We start from the raw sequence: 18,864 nt of genomic DNA on the forward strand, positions 1-18,864 counted from the left end.
CATTGTTTGTATCAATGGCTCTAAATTGTCTGTAGGTGAGAGTGTGTGTGAGTTTTTGCCCACATGTAACCTGTAATGGACTGGAGACCTGTCCAGGGTGTAGCTGAGATAGACTTTTTTTGAGTTTCACCATTTGGTCCAAGAGTACAGTGGTACCTCGGTTTTCGAACGTCCTGGACTTCGAACAAATCGAAGTTCGAACAAAAATTTCGAGATTTTTTTGCTTCGGATTTTGAATGAAAATCCGGAACTCGAACGCCCCCGAAAAAAGCTGGAAAAAATAACATGCGCGGACCGATCAGCTGACCCACAGCGCGCTTTGTTGTTATGTATAACACAGCCTCTGTATGCAGACGTGTCCCGTTAGCTCCATTTACTGACTGTTTTTCTTCATAGTGAGGTGTAAAACCTTTCCTGTCTCCACACTGGACCGTGGTAGAGTGTCACAGGGGAGGTGCTCGCTCTCCACACCTCCGAGGCTGGAGCACACACTCCAGGGTTTGATGTCCTGTTGTGGGCTGGAGCTGGGACAGGGATGAGGCGAGTCTGGGACAGAGCGTGACTTGGTTTATGACTTTGTCACAGCCAAACTGCACAGAAGCGCACATTCAGAGCTGGACACGCACCGGGCACCTCTTCACTTCTGGAGAGACGTCACTCACTCGGCAACCCCTCCCACATGCAGCGGCCACACACATAGAGGAACAGCGCACCTGCAGCAGACACTCTACATTCACTCCTACAAAAGACTATTTTAAGGCTTGGGACGCATCATTTCTTTTTCCATTCATTGTAATGGGAAAAATCAATTCAGATTTCGAACAATTCGCTTCTCGAACGGCCGTCTGGAACGGATTGTGGTCGAGAACCGAGGTACCACTGTACTCATTTTTACAATAGTAACCTGCTGTGTTTACTTTAAAGTCCCATTTATGCTCAACGCTATGTACAGACGGAGCCATCTGTCTGTATCTCTGCACATTTCCACAAAGCTTACTGCTTGCTACTCGATATGTAGCTCTAATGAGACACGAAGAAGACATAATAATGACGGACATTCTTCGTCCTGCAGTTGCTTATTTAATGGCCTCACTGACCACCACCTCCTACAACACTGCCTCTGTTAAGTCTTGTGTGCAAGAGGTACATTATCGATACTTGGACAGTCTGACCAACAGTTTGTTGTTGACGGAAACTTTTGACTCTGGGCTGCTCCTCCTGGTGGATATATTGGTGAACAGCAATAACAACACAAAGAATGTGAGGAAGCATGTGATCAGTATGTGACCTTTGATACACTTGCCATGTTTGAGTGCATATAGGATGTTGCATATAGATGCATGCCATAAAAATAATAATGTAGGTCAATGCCAAAGCTACTTTTTTTAAGGTGTAGTTTTTTCAAACTACTGCTGAACTACATGCAGTTTTACAAGCTCAACTTGCAAAGTGGCTTTCCCAACACTGTCAGTTGGTAAAATACACAGCAGCCCACAACACAAATACATAAAAACGTGACATCATTTCCAAGATTCTTTCCAGTTTTTGGAGTGTTCCATGAAGTGTGTAAGTTTGCATTAGCAGCTAAAAGACAACCAATGTAAATGTTTTGCCTTCCATCGCCAACTAGCTGAGTGAGTGAATTCGCATCCAAACCTCAGTCTTACATCATCGAACTCCTCTTTCCTCGTCTGTTTGTTTTCACCGGAGTGTAATATTAATAAAGTTTTAGCTTCTCTGCCATGTGATCTCAGTGCACCACAGCAAAGGTGCTTATTCATCATATCGCTGCTCTTAAGTTCAACTCATGGACTGCATAAAGGTTGACATATTTCATCGCAGGAAGATTCCAATTTTCTCACGGAGCGTCGCTAGCGTCCTGACATTGCTGAATCAGATTCACTTTATTGCATTTTGACTTGGCTGCCTCCCGTCCCAGAAGGATTGGATGATGATATTTGAGGGAAAGCGCGGCGGGTTTACAATTACATTAGAAGAAGGAGGTGGAGTAGTTTCTTTTTTAAGTTAAATGTTGAAAACTTGCTGTACACGATTAGAGCCACTGTAACATTTGGAAAATTGGATCTGTTAGAGATTATGATTTGACTGGAGTGTGTGAGGCAAAGAGCCTGCTCTGCTGTGGAGGATACTAGGACTGTGAGGTGGCCTTAAGGTGGCAAAGGGAGACGGTCTGCATCTTGTGCCACGTTGTACTTGTTTGGGGGATTTTTCTTTTTTTTTCATAGTACATTTAAATCCTGTTCGTTTTTCTTTTTTTGTCTGATTTAATTTCCCCCCATTTTTACTATTTTTTTTTATCTTTTGTTTGTCCACGTAACCTAATATCTGATTTTTTTTGTTAAAATGTCCATTTCTTAAAATTATTTGAAATAAAAATCACAATAAATAATTGTATTAATGTATGCTTTCTCTCTTTCATTGTCATGTTTTTAAAGCTTTCTTTAGAACACCAATTTAGGTAACCATTGAATTTTTTTTTCAAAAACAGAAAAAAATAACTCAAACGAAATGTCCTGTCATGCCCCCCCCCGACAATGGACGTTTTGCTGCATACCTGTTCAGGACTTTTGACTATATCCCATCATCACTATGTATTTCTTCCCTAGAGTCAATCACAGAGGTGAGTGTGCATATGCCTCTGCACCGACGACCTTGATGTGACCTCTTAACTTTGACCCCAAGCGAGTCACAGCCATAGACAGCCTCTCTACAACCATGAGGATAAAAACACCGGAGTCTTCTTAACTGAGCCTTTGGAGCTGGCGCTCTCACTGGAGCCCCATGTGGCCCATGTATTGTAAATGTAATTTCTCACGTCGATAAAAACGGGTTTCAATAGAGTTGGACTAGACAATAATCCTAATCTGTTTCACATTGTTGCACTACCTCACTTCCTCTCCTCCACAGTCTCCTCCCTCTGCTCGCCCCTCCCCACTTCTCCTCCTTGTGCGTCTCCTCTCGCAGCCGCAGACTCATTTCAACCTGCTGATGTCTTGATAAGTCTTCGCGTGCAGCAACACGGCGGAGACATTTCTTTCAAAATGCGACAACCGTAGGAGAATGGGATATGTAGTTAAGTCTCCATGACCTCGTCTTTATGAGCTTTTAAAAGACGTTACTTGAGATAACCTTCCGGCAGTCTTTTTTTTTTTTTTTACTCGAGTGTTAGATGAAACCCATTTATGCCAATGTTTTTAAATCAAATGCATATTTTCATTGCATTAATACAGTCAGTAATATTAGAATAAAAATAAGATAAAATATATAAAATATAGTTGAATAAAAGCAGAGGTGGAATATTTAAATGGAAATTCAGTTCCACTTGTCTGCATAATAATTCAGTCTCAGTCAGAGTCAGGGGATTAACATCGATCATTAATAATGATTAAGTTTGATTTAATGGAAAACGAGAATCTATCAAAAACATATTTAATTGCAGGTAGTTCTGTCGGGGTCAAGTAAATTTTATTTTGAACATATTTTAAATTATCAAAGCAATATTGTTTAAAAATAAATTTTGCTTTTCTAAATTTTAATATTTCTACGAATTCGCGTATTGGGAGAAAAGAAGATCAGTACACTTCTTTTTATATTAATTTCATTTCCGTGATGCACCTCTTCACCACAATCATTTATGAAATATATAATATATGTTTTTTCCGCAGTGCTCGTAGAGCAGGGAGGAGGAGGAGGAAGAGGAGGAGGAGGAGGAGGAAGACGCGTGTAATTGTGAGACTGAACGCCAAAAATATGATTGAGGCTCCTTTAAGAGGCTGCAGACGGAGCGATGCGGCGTGTAAAAAGCATCCAACCTGGGTTTATTGTGATTGGACGAGTTTTTATTTTTTTAAATTCAGAAACTATTTTATTGTTTACACAGAACACACAGACAAAAAAAGGCGTCTTAATTGTCAGTGTTCCCTCTTATTAAATATTCTGTCAGCGGGCCTTCTGGCGCTGCTGCGGATGAATAATTTGTTACACCGACGAATAATAAATCAGCCGTCAGAAAACAACAAAATATCTTGGTGACGATTCTGATCATAAATGTGATATATTAACGCCGTTCTTTCTCTTCCTCGTATTGGAAGAGATATTGCGTAATTGGATCATTTTGTGAAAACAGATTTTTATCTAGTGTCGGATTAACACTCGGTCCTTCTATTATGGGATGGTTGTAAGTGTCGCGCGACTGGACGCGCTGATTTGCGTCTTAAAGAGGATTTAGGTCTATTAACGACAAAAGGCGCAGTCGACGGCACGAGGGAGAAGAGCGCGACTCGAGCGTCGAGCGGGCTGATGTGCGGCGCACTGACTGGCTGAGAAATGGAGAGACATCAAACCGAGTCATTAAAGAGCTGAGACTTTCAGCGGGGCCCGCGGGGACCACTCTCCTCTCTGCCGGCCTTTTGTGCCCATGAGCCGGACTGATGAGCGTCTTAGACGGCCCTTTATGGACTCACTTACGCCCATGAAAACGCTGTAAATGAGACGGAAACATTTGATTCGCTGCTGATATTTATTGATTGGATTCTTGCGTGTTTGTGGAGCGAAACAAGAAAGCGGATTAAGAGTCATGGGGGGATTTTTTTGAGGTCAATAATTTAGCCTTTGATCAAAATTGGGGGTTCTTTGTAAGGAAAAATGGGGAAAAATAGATTGAGTGAAAATGAGTTGAGCTAGAAATTCAAGAGATTTTAGACGTGTGATCAGACAGAGCTGCAGATTAAAGGGATGATGTGACGCCATCACAACATTCAAGTGCACTCCAGAGGACTCAGCGAGTCCAACCAAACAGATCACCATGAATACATTATCATGGTATATATAAATGTAATGATTTAATTCCTATCAATCTCGAGCTGAAAAAGCCACTGGACCCTTAGTGAATACTTTAGAGAAAAGAACAAAAGAATTACAAATATAAAGGGCCTATACCGGACTCATGCAGAATGCCTAAATAAATAAATGAACAAAAAGCCCCATCCTTCCTCCAATACGCACGATGTAGTGTTACTGATGTAATATTGTAATAATGTAACGTGAAAACTTAAATGGCCAAGGCCAGTCTCCTGTGGATCTCCATCTTTACATTAGGATCTTGGTCCAACAAAATACAATGCATTCATTCAATTATTCAAAGAATTTATCTCCATCATATTCAAATTTGTTGTGAAATTATAATCAGAAATCAACAAATACAAGTCATGGTTGCAACAGTAATTATGATAAAATCTTGTGTGTATCACAAATCTATTTTACTGGCTACAAACTATATGATTCATAATAATAAATAAAATTTAAAAAGACTGGAATCTATTATCTAATTTAAAAAAGCAATTAACTAGGTAAAAGTACAAATAATTATTTATATTATTCTGATCAACAAAAACTAAAATGGGCCATGTTTAGACCCCTGTGAGTCTCCAAGGAGTGAAGACTTATTAAATATATACAAAAAAAAAAAAAAAACACTTCTAGAAACCAATAAGCATATAAAATGAACCAAATTCAGACCCATATACTTCTATATAGTTAAATGTGTTGAGGAATTAAATATGACTGAACTATACTTAATAAAATGTATGACTTGAATGGCCAGAACAAAATTCTGGATGATCTATTTTCGTCTTTGGTTGATAATGTTTGAGGTTTTTGTCAGACACGTAGGCCACAGTTGGTTCATTTCAAAATTTTATTATGAAAGGTGCATTAATTCGAGAGTTTGTTTTTTTTACTTCAATAATTCGCCCGTAGATGCAAACGGTGCTGTGACTTAAAGATGAAAGGGTCAAACGCAGACTCCTGCGGATCTCCTTCTTTAATGACATTGTTGTGGAATTCATCAGACGCCAGCGGAATCTCACCAGAGAGATCCACTGTGGGCATTTTAATGATTAATTTAAACGCCTCCATCAGCTCCAGCATTGATTTGTGGATGGAGAAAAAAGGGAGTAGAAGAAGAAGAAGAAAAGCTGCTGAAAGTTGAATTCGGCCTGTAATTGCTCAAGACGGAGATCGGAGAAGGAGGGGGGGAGTAGCGAGGGTGGGGAGGGTGGGGGGGCTGAGGTGGTCGCGTATAAATAGTGAGCTCTCAAATACACAGTCACAACAGCAGGAGTGATCTCACCTCCTTCTCCTCCCATCCACACACACGCACACACACACTCTCTCTCTCACACTCAGCAGAGACCGAGCAGGCAAGTCTGGCTTCTACCGACGCCGCGTGGAGACTTCACGGTGGATTTCCCCCGAACAGAACCGAGCGCTACACCATGGAAGAGCTGACGGCTTTCGTGTCGAAGTCGTTCGATCAGAAGAGCAAGGAGAGCAGCAAAGAGAGTATCACGTACAGGGAAGTTCTGGAGAGCGGCTTGGCGAGGGCGAGGGAGCTGGGCAGCCCGGAGTCCAACCTGCAGGACATTACTGAGGGCGCGCACTGCCCCGTGCATCTGTTCAAGGAGCACGTCGAGCTGGAGAAGGAGAAGCTCAAGGACTTTAGCGTTTCCAGAGGTTCCGAAGGTGAGAGGCTCCCTTCTCACACACCAGATCTGCTCTTCACATGTCTCACATCAAGTTTTGCAGCCAGGAACTCGCTTTCACCCGGTAAATCTCCAAACACACGCGCGATCCGTCGTGAAACCGCGGCTACAAATTCACAATTTGGACCCGTTCAGTTCAACTTGAAATGAAAAAGCAGCGCGCTGCAATGCTTTTTATCTCGAGAACCCATTTTATTTTACTACCTGTCCAAATATTTCTGAAACAATGCTTAGACGCTTGGAATCGTTTGTGGTCGTCATAAAGAATCGACAAGTAAGCGCTTATTAAAGCTAAGTACTGTGTCAACTTGTGATATTTAATAGTTGAGAAAATAGTCATTCTTATCATTTAAACATCAATACCTTTCTTAGGTTTGAATAAATCGATGCACAATTAAGGAGCGTTTTATTAACATTTATTGAAATATACGCAGCTTTGCGTAGTTATTAATGGAAAGTCTGCAAATGAACGCAAAAAAAAGTAATATGCGAACATATCACATTATTTTTAAAGCCATATAATTGTGGCTGTAAGTTTCTATTATTATTATTATTTGTCTTTGTTCTATTATTAGACTGCATCTGCAAAAGAAAGTGCGTCTTCTATTTTCAATCTCTTAATATAACAAAATGCGAGTGATCAAAATATCAGCACTTCTTTTTGATAACTTAATATATTTAACTTACATACTTAGACGTAAAATAAGTTTCACAGCATGATTCTCAGGATTATCTTCGTGCATTTATATTATAAATGTGTTTATGTTTTAAAGTCATTTCTATGATCCAGTAAATTACTATAACATGACTGTTGTTTTATTAACTAAATCTCAAATTAAAAGTTAGGTTGTATTGAGGGTAGTAGATGAATAGAAATATTAATATGTTTATATGATAATTTCGGCAAAGACGTTGAGAAAACGCTGGTGAAGCCAGGTGTGTGCTGCTAGAACTGCGATGTGGATGGGAACAGTTGATGGAAATCAAAGTGAAAGAATACAACAATGAGACCTGAAATAACCTGGAACAGAAGGGTAGGGTGATTAGCTCTCAATCTCCTGCGTTTAGCTCAGGATTATTTCTCAAATCCCACATTAGAGCCTTTTATTGACTGATTTACTTTCCCGGCGTCACTGACGTTACACTGACTTATGGGGCTGGAAATGAAGCCTGCGAGGAGTGTGTGAGTGTGTGTGTGAGTGTGTGTGTGTGTGTGCAACACTCGGGCCTCCCTCAGTCATTTGGCCCAGATTTAAAGGCTCGAGAGAGTAACGGTTGCTGGTGTTTTGGTGGGACAGGTATATACGAGTGTAAGGAGAAAAAGGAGGAGGTGAAGTCAGAGGACGAGGACGCGCAGGGGAAACTCAAGCAGCGCAGGAGTCGAACCAACTTCACTCTGGAGCAGCTCAACGAGCTGGAGCGACTGTTCGACGAGACGCACTACCCGGACGCCTTTATGCGGGAGGAGCTGAGCCAGAGGCTGGGACTGTCCGAGGCCCGGGTCCAGGTGAGAAGACCCGGAATTCATGCAAAAACCCCGTGACACTTGTGCACGTGAGCGCGCTATTATTCTCACAAGGCGCAACACGCGTCACACAGAGTGGACCATCTGGACACTAGAATCAAACCGCTTCCTTCGATGTCATTTGTTAATCGATGTTCAAATAGCTGGGAAAGGAGGGAAAATATTTTTCATAATGCAAGACATGACATTTTAACTCGGGTGTATTAACTGCACTTTGAAACGTAAATGCTCTCGTTCATAATATACTTTTTAGGATTGCATTTCAAACTATGCTTTAACTAGTGAATTCAATGAACATTATATATTGTTAATATTTTACTTTGAATTGTGTGCTAAAATGTCAAACAACATGAGTCAAAACCGAATGATTCAACAACAAAACAAGTTTGAGCAATTGCGTTTGTGTTATAAAATGACTTAATATAGCAGACACCAGACAGTATTAGATCTTGTTGCTCTGTGTTCTTTTGGCTGTCAATACATGGATTTAGTTCACTGTTCAATCGCATCACTCATTCGCCTTGTTGCAAATCCTTGTTGACCCTGGGCAGGTCACCAGACAGACTTAATCAGTCGTCAATATTACCAAACCACATGGCTAGAAAGAACAAAAACACTGGACAGCAAATTCTATGAGGACTGTCTCAGTGTGGTGGTATGCTGTTGAAAGGGATTTAAAAAAAAAAGTATATATATTTGATTGCAACTACTATCTTCTGAAACATACTTATAAATAAGGAAATAACACACTCACCCAACACAAGGCCCATTTATCATGAAAATAGATTAGATTGTATATATTCTAATGGATTTGTAAATATATGTATATTTTTGCATTTAGTTTCTCATGTTGCATTGCATTATATTAATGAGGAATTTACTGAGTTGAAATACATTTTACTGATACACTATTGAGAGGCAAATTTAAAACAGAAATAAATAAATAAAACAGGACCTTGAAAAAGACTACAGAATTAAAAGTCGATTGATAAGTGTTGAGGTAACCAACTCGAGTGCAGAAATAAATCAAGAAAGTGAAGTTATCCAAGAGTTATCTCATGAAACTATGTTATTCCGGGGTTGTTCACACGAGGTAGGATGCTTGTAGTCTTCTATTGCTATTTGTTAAAATAAAAAAAAAGCAATTCTTAAAGGTCACGTGTATAAAATCAGCTGTTGATCCTTCAACACATACATCATGGTGGTGTCCAGGTGCCGGGGATTATGGGTAATCCCCAGGATGCTGTTCAAGCACCTATATGAACTTTGAGTCAGTTAAAATGTTTATGTACGTTTCCCATGTCAGAGTCCTCTTGCTGCTTTTCAAAATATCGTTTACCTCCGGAGAAAGTTGGCGGATGTGACGTCATCTAACTACAAACGATTTCCGTGACATGCATAACATTATTTATTAAATTTCAGATATATATTCCAAAGCGCTCGCAAATGAAACACTGGGTTCGTTTGATGCATCGTTTATTTAATATGACAAACAAACAAACCAAAAGCTAATGTTCGGCTGTGACACCAACAAGACAGAGAGGCGCATTTGCAGAATCGGGAGGGTCTGAAACGGAGGACGCGAGCAGCCCCGGAGGGTTCAAACCTCAGAGCAGCGATTCAAATGAACCAAGAGTCTGGATGGCTGCGCTCTCGTGTCAACTCGTATGGCTCCTCATTTTCTTGGCAATATCTGCCATTGCTTGATGTAGTGTCGCCATAAAAGCGCATTAGAAGTAACTCGATTTCTGGACCGGGTCCGCTGACGTCCAGCGATCACTCGGGACCCAATCGACCGCTGGTTCCGAAGCCGCGCGCACTTCGTTATCAGGACTAAAAACACCATTACGGCGCGTTTGAATGAAGTAAACGCAACGTAAATCGTCTTGGAAAATGGTGTTTTGTGTGTGTGTGTGTGTGTGGAAGAGTGCAGGTTTGGGGCCGCTGGGCTGAGGATGGATGTCTGAACCTGCGAGCAGCTGTCAGTGCACCTAATTGGAAGTTATGAGATCTTGGTGAGGAGCAGGCACTAATTCACTTACCGCTAATATCTGCGGCTCTCTGCCGCGCCGCTGAATTAAATGTCATTATTCACTGTCTCTAATAAAAAATCAAGAGGCCAATGAGATTAGGGCGTTTGTGCGGCGCATCATTGAGTGGCCCTTAATGAAGAAATAACTGTCTGAACCAGTGTAGTTCACTTTGCTTAACACACTGGCAAGTGATTGGAATTGATCCCGAGATCCTATGATATGGGCCTTCGTTTATCTGAGTCCACCCAAAACACCTGACTCTCGTCGACACGTCACGTATCCCTGCACGAATAAATAGACAAATAAAAACAAAACAACACAACTCAAACCTGCTCGTTTCACGCTCTTTATTTTAATTTAAAGAATTTTTTTTTTCAACGCTGGTGTTACTTTCAACCTGTCTTTCTTTGTATTTAGGAAAAAATGTATTATTAAGGAATCTCCAGTAAGCTTCCCATGTCTTTAAACCACAACTATTTACATTTTTTCTTCATAATATTAGGGAGTTAAAAACATAAAACATTTATAAATAATTTTCTTAAATCCGCCAAAACCATTAAATAATATTAATAATCTCAATAATATAACCGTCCAATTGACTTGGAATATATATATATATATATATATATATATATATATATATATATATATATATATATATATATATATATATATATATATATATATATATATATATATATATATATATATATATATATATATATATGTGTGTGTGTGTGTTTATCCAAACAGTACCATTGAGAACGCTCTTATATCGTGATGTACCATTATGAATATTTCAACGCATTGAATTAAAGCTTTAACATTATTTACGGTCCCTCATTGCAGAAAAATTTAATTTTTGAAAAAGCTGTCATTTCAATATGTTACACTTCAAACTATATTTAGCAAGGCTTGGAGCTGTTTTTTCCAGACGCCGCAAAACCAATAAATGATATTTATAATGCATCACATTCATTGAACGAAGTAATGTGTGTAACACTTTCTAGAAAATGCCGCACATCGTAATCGATAGGGTTAATAATGATCTGAAAATCAATCGATGGACTCGATCAATCCACAGCTGTCCAGCCGATCAGCGGCGTGTGATTTTAAAGGAATAAATATGATGCCAATCGATGGCCACTGACGACGGCTCCGAGCCCGAGCAAGTCGCTGAGAGCGAATAACTGATAATCGCTGGGAACAACAACGTTGCTCCTGATCTGCGCTCGTGTCTTTCCGGCCAGGATCGTTTCTCCCGTATCGATACTGACGTCACAGCGACACAACGAGAGACAGCGTCGGGGTTTCACTTCCTACCAGCGTCAGTCTGCGCCGCTGGCGGCCGCCTGTTTCTGTGAATGATAATCATTGCGCAGTCGTTCGACTGCGCGCGCGTGTGTTTGTGTGTGTGCGCGCGTCTCAGGGAGGACTGGTGGTTAATGTTATTCACTGAGGCAAATTAGGTTGATGATGATTAACAGCCTGCAGCGTCAAACACTGAGCTTTTACTTAAGGTTGTTGTTGCTCACTGTGGTTTCACAGTTCCACCATGGTTTTTAGAAATGGGCCTTTATTGTGTGACTGAAAATGGAACCCCAGTAATATAGATATTTCATTCATCACTTAAGAATACTATTAAATTATTATTACAGCAATATTAACACTTTTTATATTTATTTTATTAATATTGTTCGTATGTTCTTTATCACTTTTTTTTTCAGTCCCAGCTTCAATCTGACAATCTGGAGCTGACTCCTAACAGTTGTCTTCTCAATGTATTCCAGGTCTGGTTTCAGAACAGAAGAGCCAAATGTCGAAAGCAGGAAAACCAGATGCACAAAGGTAAATATCACATGTTCTACGTTCTTTCGATCACAATAATACGTGCATCAATGTTGTTTTTGGAATGGAAACCTTTTTGACCTCCTTGACTCACATCACAACAACTGTCTGGCGGTCTGACAGACATCTTTCCCTTCTCTCCAGGTGTGATCCTGGGCAGCGGCAGTCACCTGGACGCCTGCAGAGTCGCCCCCTACGTCAACATGGGAGCATTGCGGATGCCCTTCCAGCAGGTAGGCCCGCTCCTCACGCTACAGTCTTCAGTTATTATCTCCATGTCACGCCAGCGAGCGCAGAGGTGCTCAGACATTCTGATCTGCTTGGATTTTCTTTTTTTTTTTTTTTTTGCACCCGTGTTTGTCGACCTGACCCTGGTGGAAATCAGCGGCCTAATTAAGGCAACAGCTCGGCAGGCGCGAGCACATAAAAGAGATGATGAAAGCGGCGAATGGAGTGGGCTCTGATGGATATTGGCGTTGAGCTGCACTGGCAGGGTGGAGGAACACGGCCGGGCTCGCCGCTCAGCCGGGCACAGCCGGAGCATAACAATGAAAATATACTAAATGTGGGAGCGTTTGCTGTTCAGCAAGGCAAATCTGGCCTGACAGCTTTCCAAACACGGGACGGCGACTGTTCGCCATGAACTGTTTACAAGCAAATTAAGCAAAATAATCCGCGGGAAAATGCTCTGGTGTCAGAAACGGCAAACCGTTGCTGGAACTACGGTGTTTGCTCCAGTGTGGATTTCAACCTGACACCACTTTCCGATCAGCATTTTGCTGGACACACAAGATAAAACATAGCTGGGGTTGTACTCCAATTTCACTTGATCCCAAAGTTAAAACTTTGAAGCTGCCTTTTGCAGCACCTTCTCTCCATATTAGATGGCTTTCTACTGTATTTTCCATGATCTCATTTTTAAAGAGCAAAGTATTACCAGAAGAAAATAAATTCTAATATTACATCTGTGCCTCCTACTGCGAGGACTGTGTGGCACAAACTGTGATTTTTGTAAACACTGCTTGCCTTTTAAGCTATTTGGTGCTAACTGAGCAGGTAGCCGCAACGATAGGCAGTAAAACAAGCAGAAAGTTGAGCATGTTTTATTGACATGAGGAATATTGCACATGGATGAATTCAGTTGTGTTTCCATTTATTTTGGATGCTGAAGTTTAAAACTGTCTTGGTTACAAACCCTGAGGACAAACAGCTGAACTGGAAAAGCACTGGGAGAGTGCGAACCTCCACCGATTAGCGTCAGTCTACCCCGACAGAATCTCCCAATGACAAGTATTCTTCAAAAAAAAACGTAATCCAATTCTTAGACAATTCCAATTCTAAGAACAGGTACTTGGCGTTTGAGCATCTGTGCCTTTGTCAGTAGCAGGAAGTGGTTTTGGTCACTAACGTAGCACTTCACACTATAATATAATATATAATATATGGCGGAGGGTAGTACTAACACAACTATAATACATCAGCAGTATTTCCAGCTCAATAACAGAATGAGGATAACACTTAAGATTGGGAAACACATATTAACAATTCATAAAGAAATAAGTTGCTTCTTCACTGTATAAGTGGATAATTCTGGGGCTGTTGACAGTGAACTTTGCAGAGCAAACACGATCCAAACCAGTCATATATAATCATTCATATCACGGTAATGTGCTGCGAACGCACATATATGGAAGTAGTTTATTTATAGTAATATGTTTCCTTATTCTAAAAGTGTAAACAAAATGAATTGTCGTAACATAAGACGTAAAGGTCATTTTACTGCAACAATGGTACAAAAAGTGGAAGTAGTGGTACCAGTAGCAGTTTAACTGATTGTACTAATGGTACTCTAAGTACATGTTTTCGTGGTAAATGAGATCTGGTAGTGATAGTTTTGGGACCAGATACTTCTTAGCTGTAGTAGTGGCAGTGAAAGCAGTTTTAGCATCAGTTTTCGTAATGCTAGCAAGGTACAGGTCGTGGTGGTCGTAGTATTGGCAGTAGTAGTTATTGTTAATAGCTTCATATTGTAATTACTTTTGAAGTTTTGTGTATGCCAGCATTTGCTTCGAACAAACTCATTTGTTTAGCGCCGAGATGAGATCAAGTACTTGCAGCGATGGCTCTGTTGTTTGGAGTGCAGGGATGTTTTCCCTCTTCTTCGGTGGTGTTTGAACCACATGAGACATGGCAACTCCTTCAGCAATCTCTGGCTCTCTGAAGTTACTCGATGCTTCATTTTCACCTACTTCTTAAAGAATAATTGCCAAGAATGTGAAAGGCGATATTCTGTGCTGCTTTTGGTTTCTCGTCCTCCCTCTTGACTCAGGAATATGTCTGGGTAAATATTTATAACTCAAAAATATGTGGATATCTTTTTAGTGCAAAATTGTTTATTTATGCCATTGAATACATAATCCGGGTAACAAGACGGCAAATTTCCAGGCGCATCACGAACTCCTCGCTCCGAATTAAACAAATCTGTTCGGGGGTCCTGGAAAGACTTTGATACGGGACGATTGGATTGGAAGTGGAGTCGGAGAGAAATGTATGATTCATTAAGTTTTAGAATAGCTGACGCTTTAAAAAAAAGAGAGAGGGGGAGTTTAGCCCTTTAACTATTTTCTGAGAAAACACACAGGCAGCAAGAGCTTTGAGGGGGTGAACATTTGAGAGGGAGTTTAATAGTGTCAGACTGTGAAACCTAAATCCTCTCACGCACATAGAAAGGTCCAGTCAAGGTTTAGCATCACGTCCCACCCCCTTCATGAGAATTTAACGTCATTTGGGCTCCAGTGACAGAATGTGGAGTATAGCGATGGATACTGTTGGTCTTTTCTCCCCGCGGCTGTTTGCATTTCCACATGGAGTTTACACAAGGTATTATTGTCATACCATCAGTCCAGACAGTTTTCATAAACCAATGTGATAAAGTCTGCATACGCATATTATAGTCACTGATATTTTTGTTAAATTACATAAATAACATTTATTAAATGCAAAAAAGACAATGGAAAAAATGCAAAAAAAAAAAAAAAATTAAAAAGGCTGTTTTAAAGGGTTTCAAGTTGAATACAGAAATCAAACAATATATGATGGATATATTCTTCTACTGAGTTCATAATAATTCAATACCAGGTCTCATTAATTTTCTAGTATAGTGGGGTTTTGGATTATTTCCGCCTCACTCCTGACCCAAATTCCCAACTTTTCCCAATTTCTTGCAACATTTTCCATCAGTGTGATTTAAAAATTAAGAAAAAGTAATATTTAAGAAAAAAGCTTATTTCTGGGGGACAAAAAAGAAGTTACAACCATATTTAATTTAGGATAGAATAATTCAAAACAGACAGTGTTAATAAATAATGAAAGATCACAAATATTTATCATGAAAATTTGCTTTCATTTTTTAAAATCATGGCTGATGGAGTTATTATGTAATAGCAAGTCTTTTTAAATATGTATATTAGACCACAGATATGACGAAGAATACAATTCAAATGTTGGCTGGGCAGTTGATTTAAAGCTTTTCCAAACTTCATGATTCTCAGCGGAGTAACTCAAACTTTTGAGTGTTTTTTTTGAAAGCACAGACATGGTTCATGTGGAATAATAAGGATTTATTGATCGACATTATGGTATTTCCCTTTAAGCAGAACGCTGGAAATCAGTGTGAAGCAATATATTTGAAGTGTAATATGAAATGTGCCGTCTATTTATATAGTGATAAACTGTGGCCAAATACACATGAAATCCTAAACTACGCTGCCAGTAGTCCACTTGAAAGAACTTGCAGACAGTGGTGGAAACTCAAGTTGCTGTGTATCACTGAGACAAGTCCGTGTGCTTGTCAGGCAGTTTAGACCAAAGTGTCAGCTGGAGTCACTCATGGCTGACACCTAATTACACCCATAATTCTGCTGTAAATAATATAGAAACACTGTTGTGAGGGAAACTTCTCACTTGACCTTGTTTTGGTTTTTGCATCCTTGTTCTCTTTCAGGTACAGGTTGACATCATTCATTCAAGAATATCAATTCAGTTTAGTTGTATTTAAAGTTTTTCCCACAGCAACTTTTTTTTTTGTGATATTGGTTCTTGATCTATTATTGACTTGTTTTGTGCCTAATGTAGCATGGAATACAGCTCTTCAACTAAATGAAAAGCTTTTAAACTCTATGTTTCTATGTTTTTTTTTTAAATTAAAGAAGTAAAAAGAATGCTCATTTGAACCACTAGAGGCGCCAGTACTCACCCACTTGTGTTTTCCCCCCTCTCACAGGTTCAAGCTCAGCTACAGTTGGACGGCGTAGCCCACTCCCACCCCCACCTACACCCCCACCTGGCCGCTCACGCCCCCTACCTGATGTTCCCGCCCCCTCCTTTCGGACTACCAATCGCGTCACTGGCTGACTCGGCCTCCGCAGCGGCAGCGGTGGCGGCGGCCGCCAAGAGCAACAGCAAGAACTCGAGCATCGCTGACCTGCGACTCAAGGCAAGAAAACACGCTGAGGCTCTGGGACTCTGACCCCAGCGGGCCGCCCCTCCGCTCGCCCTGACGCCCATAATCGCCTCTCACACAAGACTGAGCCTGTGAAAAGGGCCCGCGACACTCACTGCTAAAAAAAAAAAACACAACAGAAACACTGAGTGAGAATGAAAGAGTGAAACACATGCAGACAAGGGGGAAGGGGTGTGTGTGAGAGAGAGAAAGAGGGGGGAGAGCAGTGGAGGACGAATTCAAAAGAAGAAAATTGTCTGAAAAACCAGCTGCCAAAACAAACCACTTTTAGAGAACGGTAATTAAATACCAATGAAATCACCTTTCACTTTTCGCCCCAACAGGCAGGACTTCTACGGGGCCAGTGGCTCAGTCCACTCCAGGCACAGATCACATCCCAGGGACCGTACAAACACATGTGGATGTCTGTCTGAGGCGGCCCGGGCAGCAGGGCCGACGCTGGCCGCTGCCATGTTGACAAGGCAGAGAGGGTTGCGGGTATCAGACCCCAGGAACATTCTCACCTTCACACTCTAAAAAAACTGCAAAAAAAAAAACAAAACAAAAAGGCCATATTTGTCTCCAACCACTGTGTTCCCTGCTGCTGCCGAGTGCATGATCTCTAACGGAGGACCGTCCTGGGACCGGCCTCCTTCCACACCTGACAGAAACTGTTTTTAACACTGCCACTCAGCCCTCCCACGCCTGCCGCAGGCCTCCATTACCGTTCTTCTGGACTTGACAAAAGCAACAACTGAGAAGAAAGACTTGGACTTTTTCGTTTCTTCTCAGCGCCCTTTGCCCCCCCTCAACCCCTTTTTATTCCGGATAAAGAAGTGAAGATTTTGCACTTCGGGTCTTGTACATGGGTGTTTACAAATGGCACTACGAGCAGATACTACTTTATTACCTAAAGGGGGTTTGATATTGTCATGTGATCAGCGAAAATGGACATTCACTTGGATAAAGGGTATAACATGCTTTTTTAAAAATTGTTTAACTTTGCCTTTTTTTTATTTTATTTTGTTGGGTTATTCTGAAGATGAAGGCATCAGTCAAACTGAGAGGTGTGCAGTTTAAGTGCAATACTGTAAATAGCAACAACAACAACAACAAAAAATAAAACAGCTAAGCGGTTTATTCTGAGGCGATTGTTTTGGTTTTCTGTTGGAACGTGAAATTTGCCAAACATGTTTATGGAGAATATGAAACGGTGCCATGAAGTGTCACTTTTACAAGGAGATGAGCACATTTATTTGAGGAGAAATATTTTCAGAAGAGATGAGAAGAGACTTCAAAAGGACTAAACAAGGTTTTGAATCAGTTAAAAAAAAAAAACACTGGAAAAATGGAAACTTGAAATTTCAATTTCATTTTTTTCTCCAGATTAATTTAAAGTAGATAAACATTTTTTTTATTTCAAGAAAACAACATTCATGTAAGTGGAAAATTGCTTAAATTTTTTTAGAAAACTCTGCCTTACGATTTAAATATTCTCCTGGTGCAGGACCATTCGCTTAATTCTGCATGCTCTACGTGACCGTTCCTTAACAACCCCGGTGAGCTACAATCCTCCAGCAGCGCCCAAAAGTTCTCCGTCGTCAGGCCTCCACTTTGATTTGTTCTGTTGTCATTTTAAATTAAACCTATTTTATTTATTATTTTGTCTAAAACTTTATGAGAGATGAAAGAGTTGAACTACAAGTGTACATTTTTACCTGGCTTTGCAATTATTTTTGTATTTTATTTTCAAGTGTTGAATTTAGGAGGTGTGGCTGTGGTGCATTGTTTGCTTAAAAAAAAATACAAAAGAGACAAAAAAAAACAATAAAATGTAGCGTGTCCGAGTTTACAAGCATTTCAGGGATGGTGGAATTAACAAAGCTCCATGGAATTTGTTGTACCCATTAAAAATGAGTCATTTCACATGCAAGCATGCCGAATCATCGTACAGTTTGTTTCCCCCTTTTTTTGATTCACAAAAATATGAATGTACATCTTGTACAACTAAACTATCAATAAAGTTATAGATATTTGTATGTGCTCCTCCGGCATGTGTTTGATGAACCAATGATAGCGGTCAGTGCTGCAGCATCTCAGCTAGAAGGTCACGGGTTTGAATCCATCTTAAGGATGACTGTGAGTCCCTACCTGGCACTCTGGTTTCCTCCCAAAATACTCCAAAAATTCAGTGTTAAATGATAATGTGAACTTGTCTCTGTCAATACATGCCCTGTAAAAGCCTGGCGATCTGTCCATCTCTCACCGAAATAGCTCAGATAGACTCAAGACCCCTGTTACCCCATGAGAGGACAAAGTGAATACAATCACTGAAGAAATGACTGAATGAAAGTCTCTTGTCTTACTTGATTGATGTTAATATTATATAAGTTA

At 40.4% G+C, this 18,864-nt stretch overlaps 1 protein-coding gene across 2 annotated transcripts; it reads left to right on the forward strand.

Annotated features, from left to right (window-relative positions):
• The first annotated feature begins 6,145 nt into the window (after positions 1 to 6,145).
• Positions 6,146 to 18,577, forward strand: shox (short stature homeobox). 2 transcript variants are annotated; one of them, XM_053877057.1, is made up of 6 exons: positions 6,146 to 6,543; positions 7,862 to 8,070; positions 11,912 to 11,969; positions 12,093 to 12,202; positions 16,252 to 16,464; positions 16,815 to 18,577. In XM_053877057.1, the coding sequence occupies exons 1-6, from the start codon at positions 6,297 to 6,299 to the stop codon at positions 16,902 to 16,904; spliced, it is 927 nt and encodes a 308-aa protein (XP_053733032.1). In that variant the 5' UTR covers positions 6,146 to 6,296; the 3' UTR covers positions 16,905 to 18,577. The 2 variants fall into 2 exon arrangements, with proteins under 2 accessions (XP_053733032.1, XP_053733033.1); XM_053877058.1 differs by having other exon boundaries at positions 12,114 to 12,202; positions 16,815 to 18,576.
• The last annotated feature ends 287 nt before the right edge of the window (positions 18,578 to 18,864 follow it).

This window comes from Synchiropus splendidus, chromosome 10 (genome assembly GCF_027744825.2).
Source record: "Synchiropus splendidus isolate RoL2022-P1 chromosome 10, RoL_Sspl_1.0, whole genome shotgun sequence".
In the NCBI taxonomy this organism is placed as follows: Eukaryota; Metazoa; Chordata; class Actinopteri; order Syngnathiformes; family Callionymidae; genus Synchiropus; species Synchiropus splendidus.

Coding starts and splice junctions, on each gene's coding strand:
- shox (XM_053877057.1), top strand. CDS start 6,297: ATGGAAGAGCTGACGGCTTTCGTGTCGAAGTCGTTCGATCAGAAGAGC. Junction 6,544..7,861: donor CGTTTCCAGAGGTTCCGAAG/GTGAGAGGCTCC, acceptor TTGGTGGGACAG/GTATATACGAGTGTAAGGAG. Junction 11,970..12,092: donor GGAAAACCAGATGCACAAAG/GTAAATATCACA, acceptor GCGGTCTGACAG/ACATCTTTCCCTTCTCTCCA.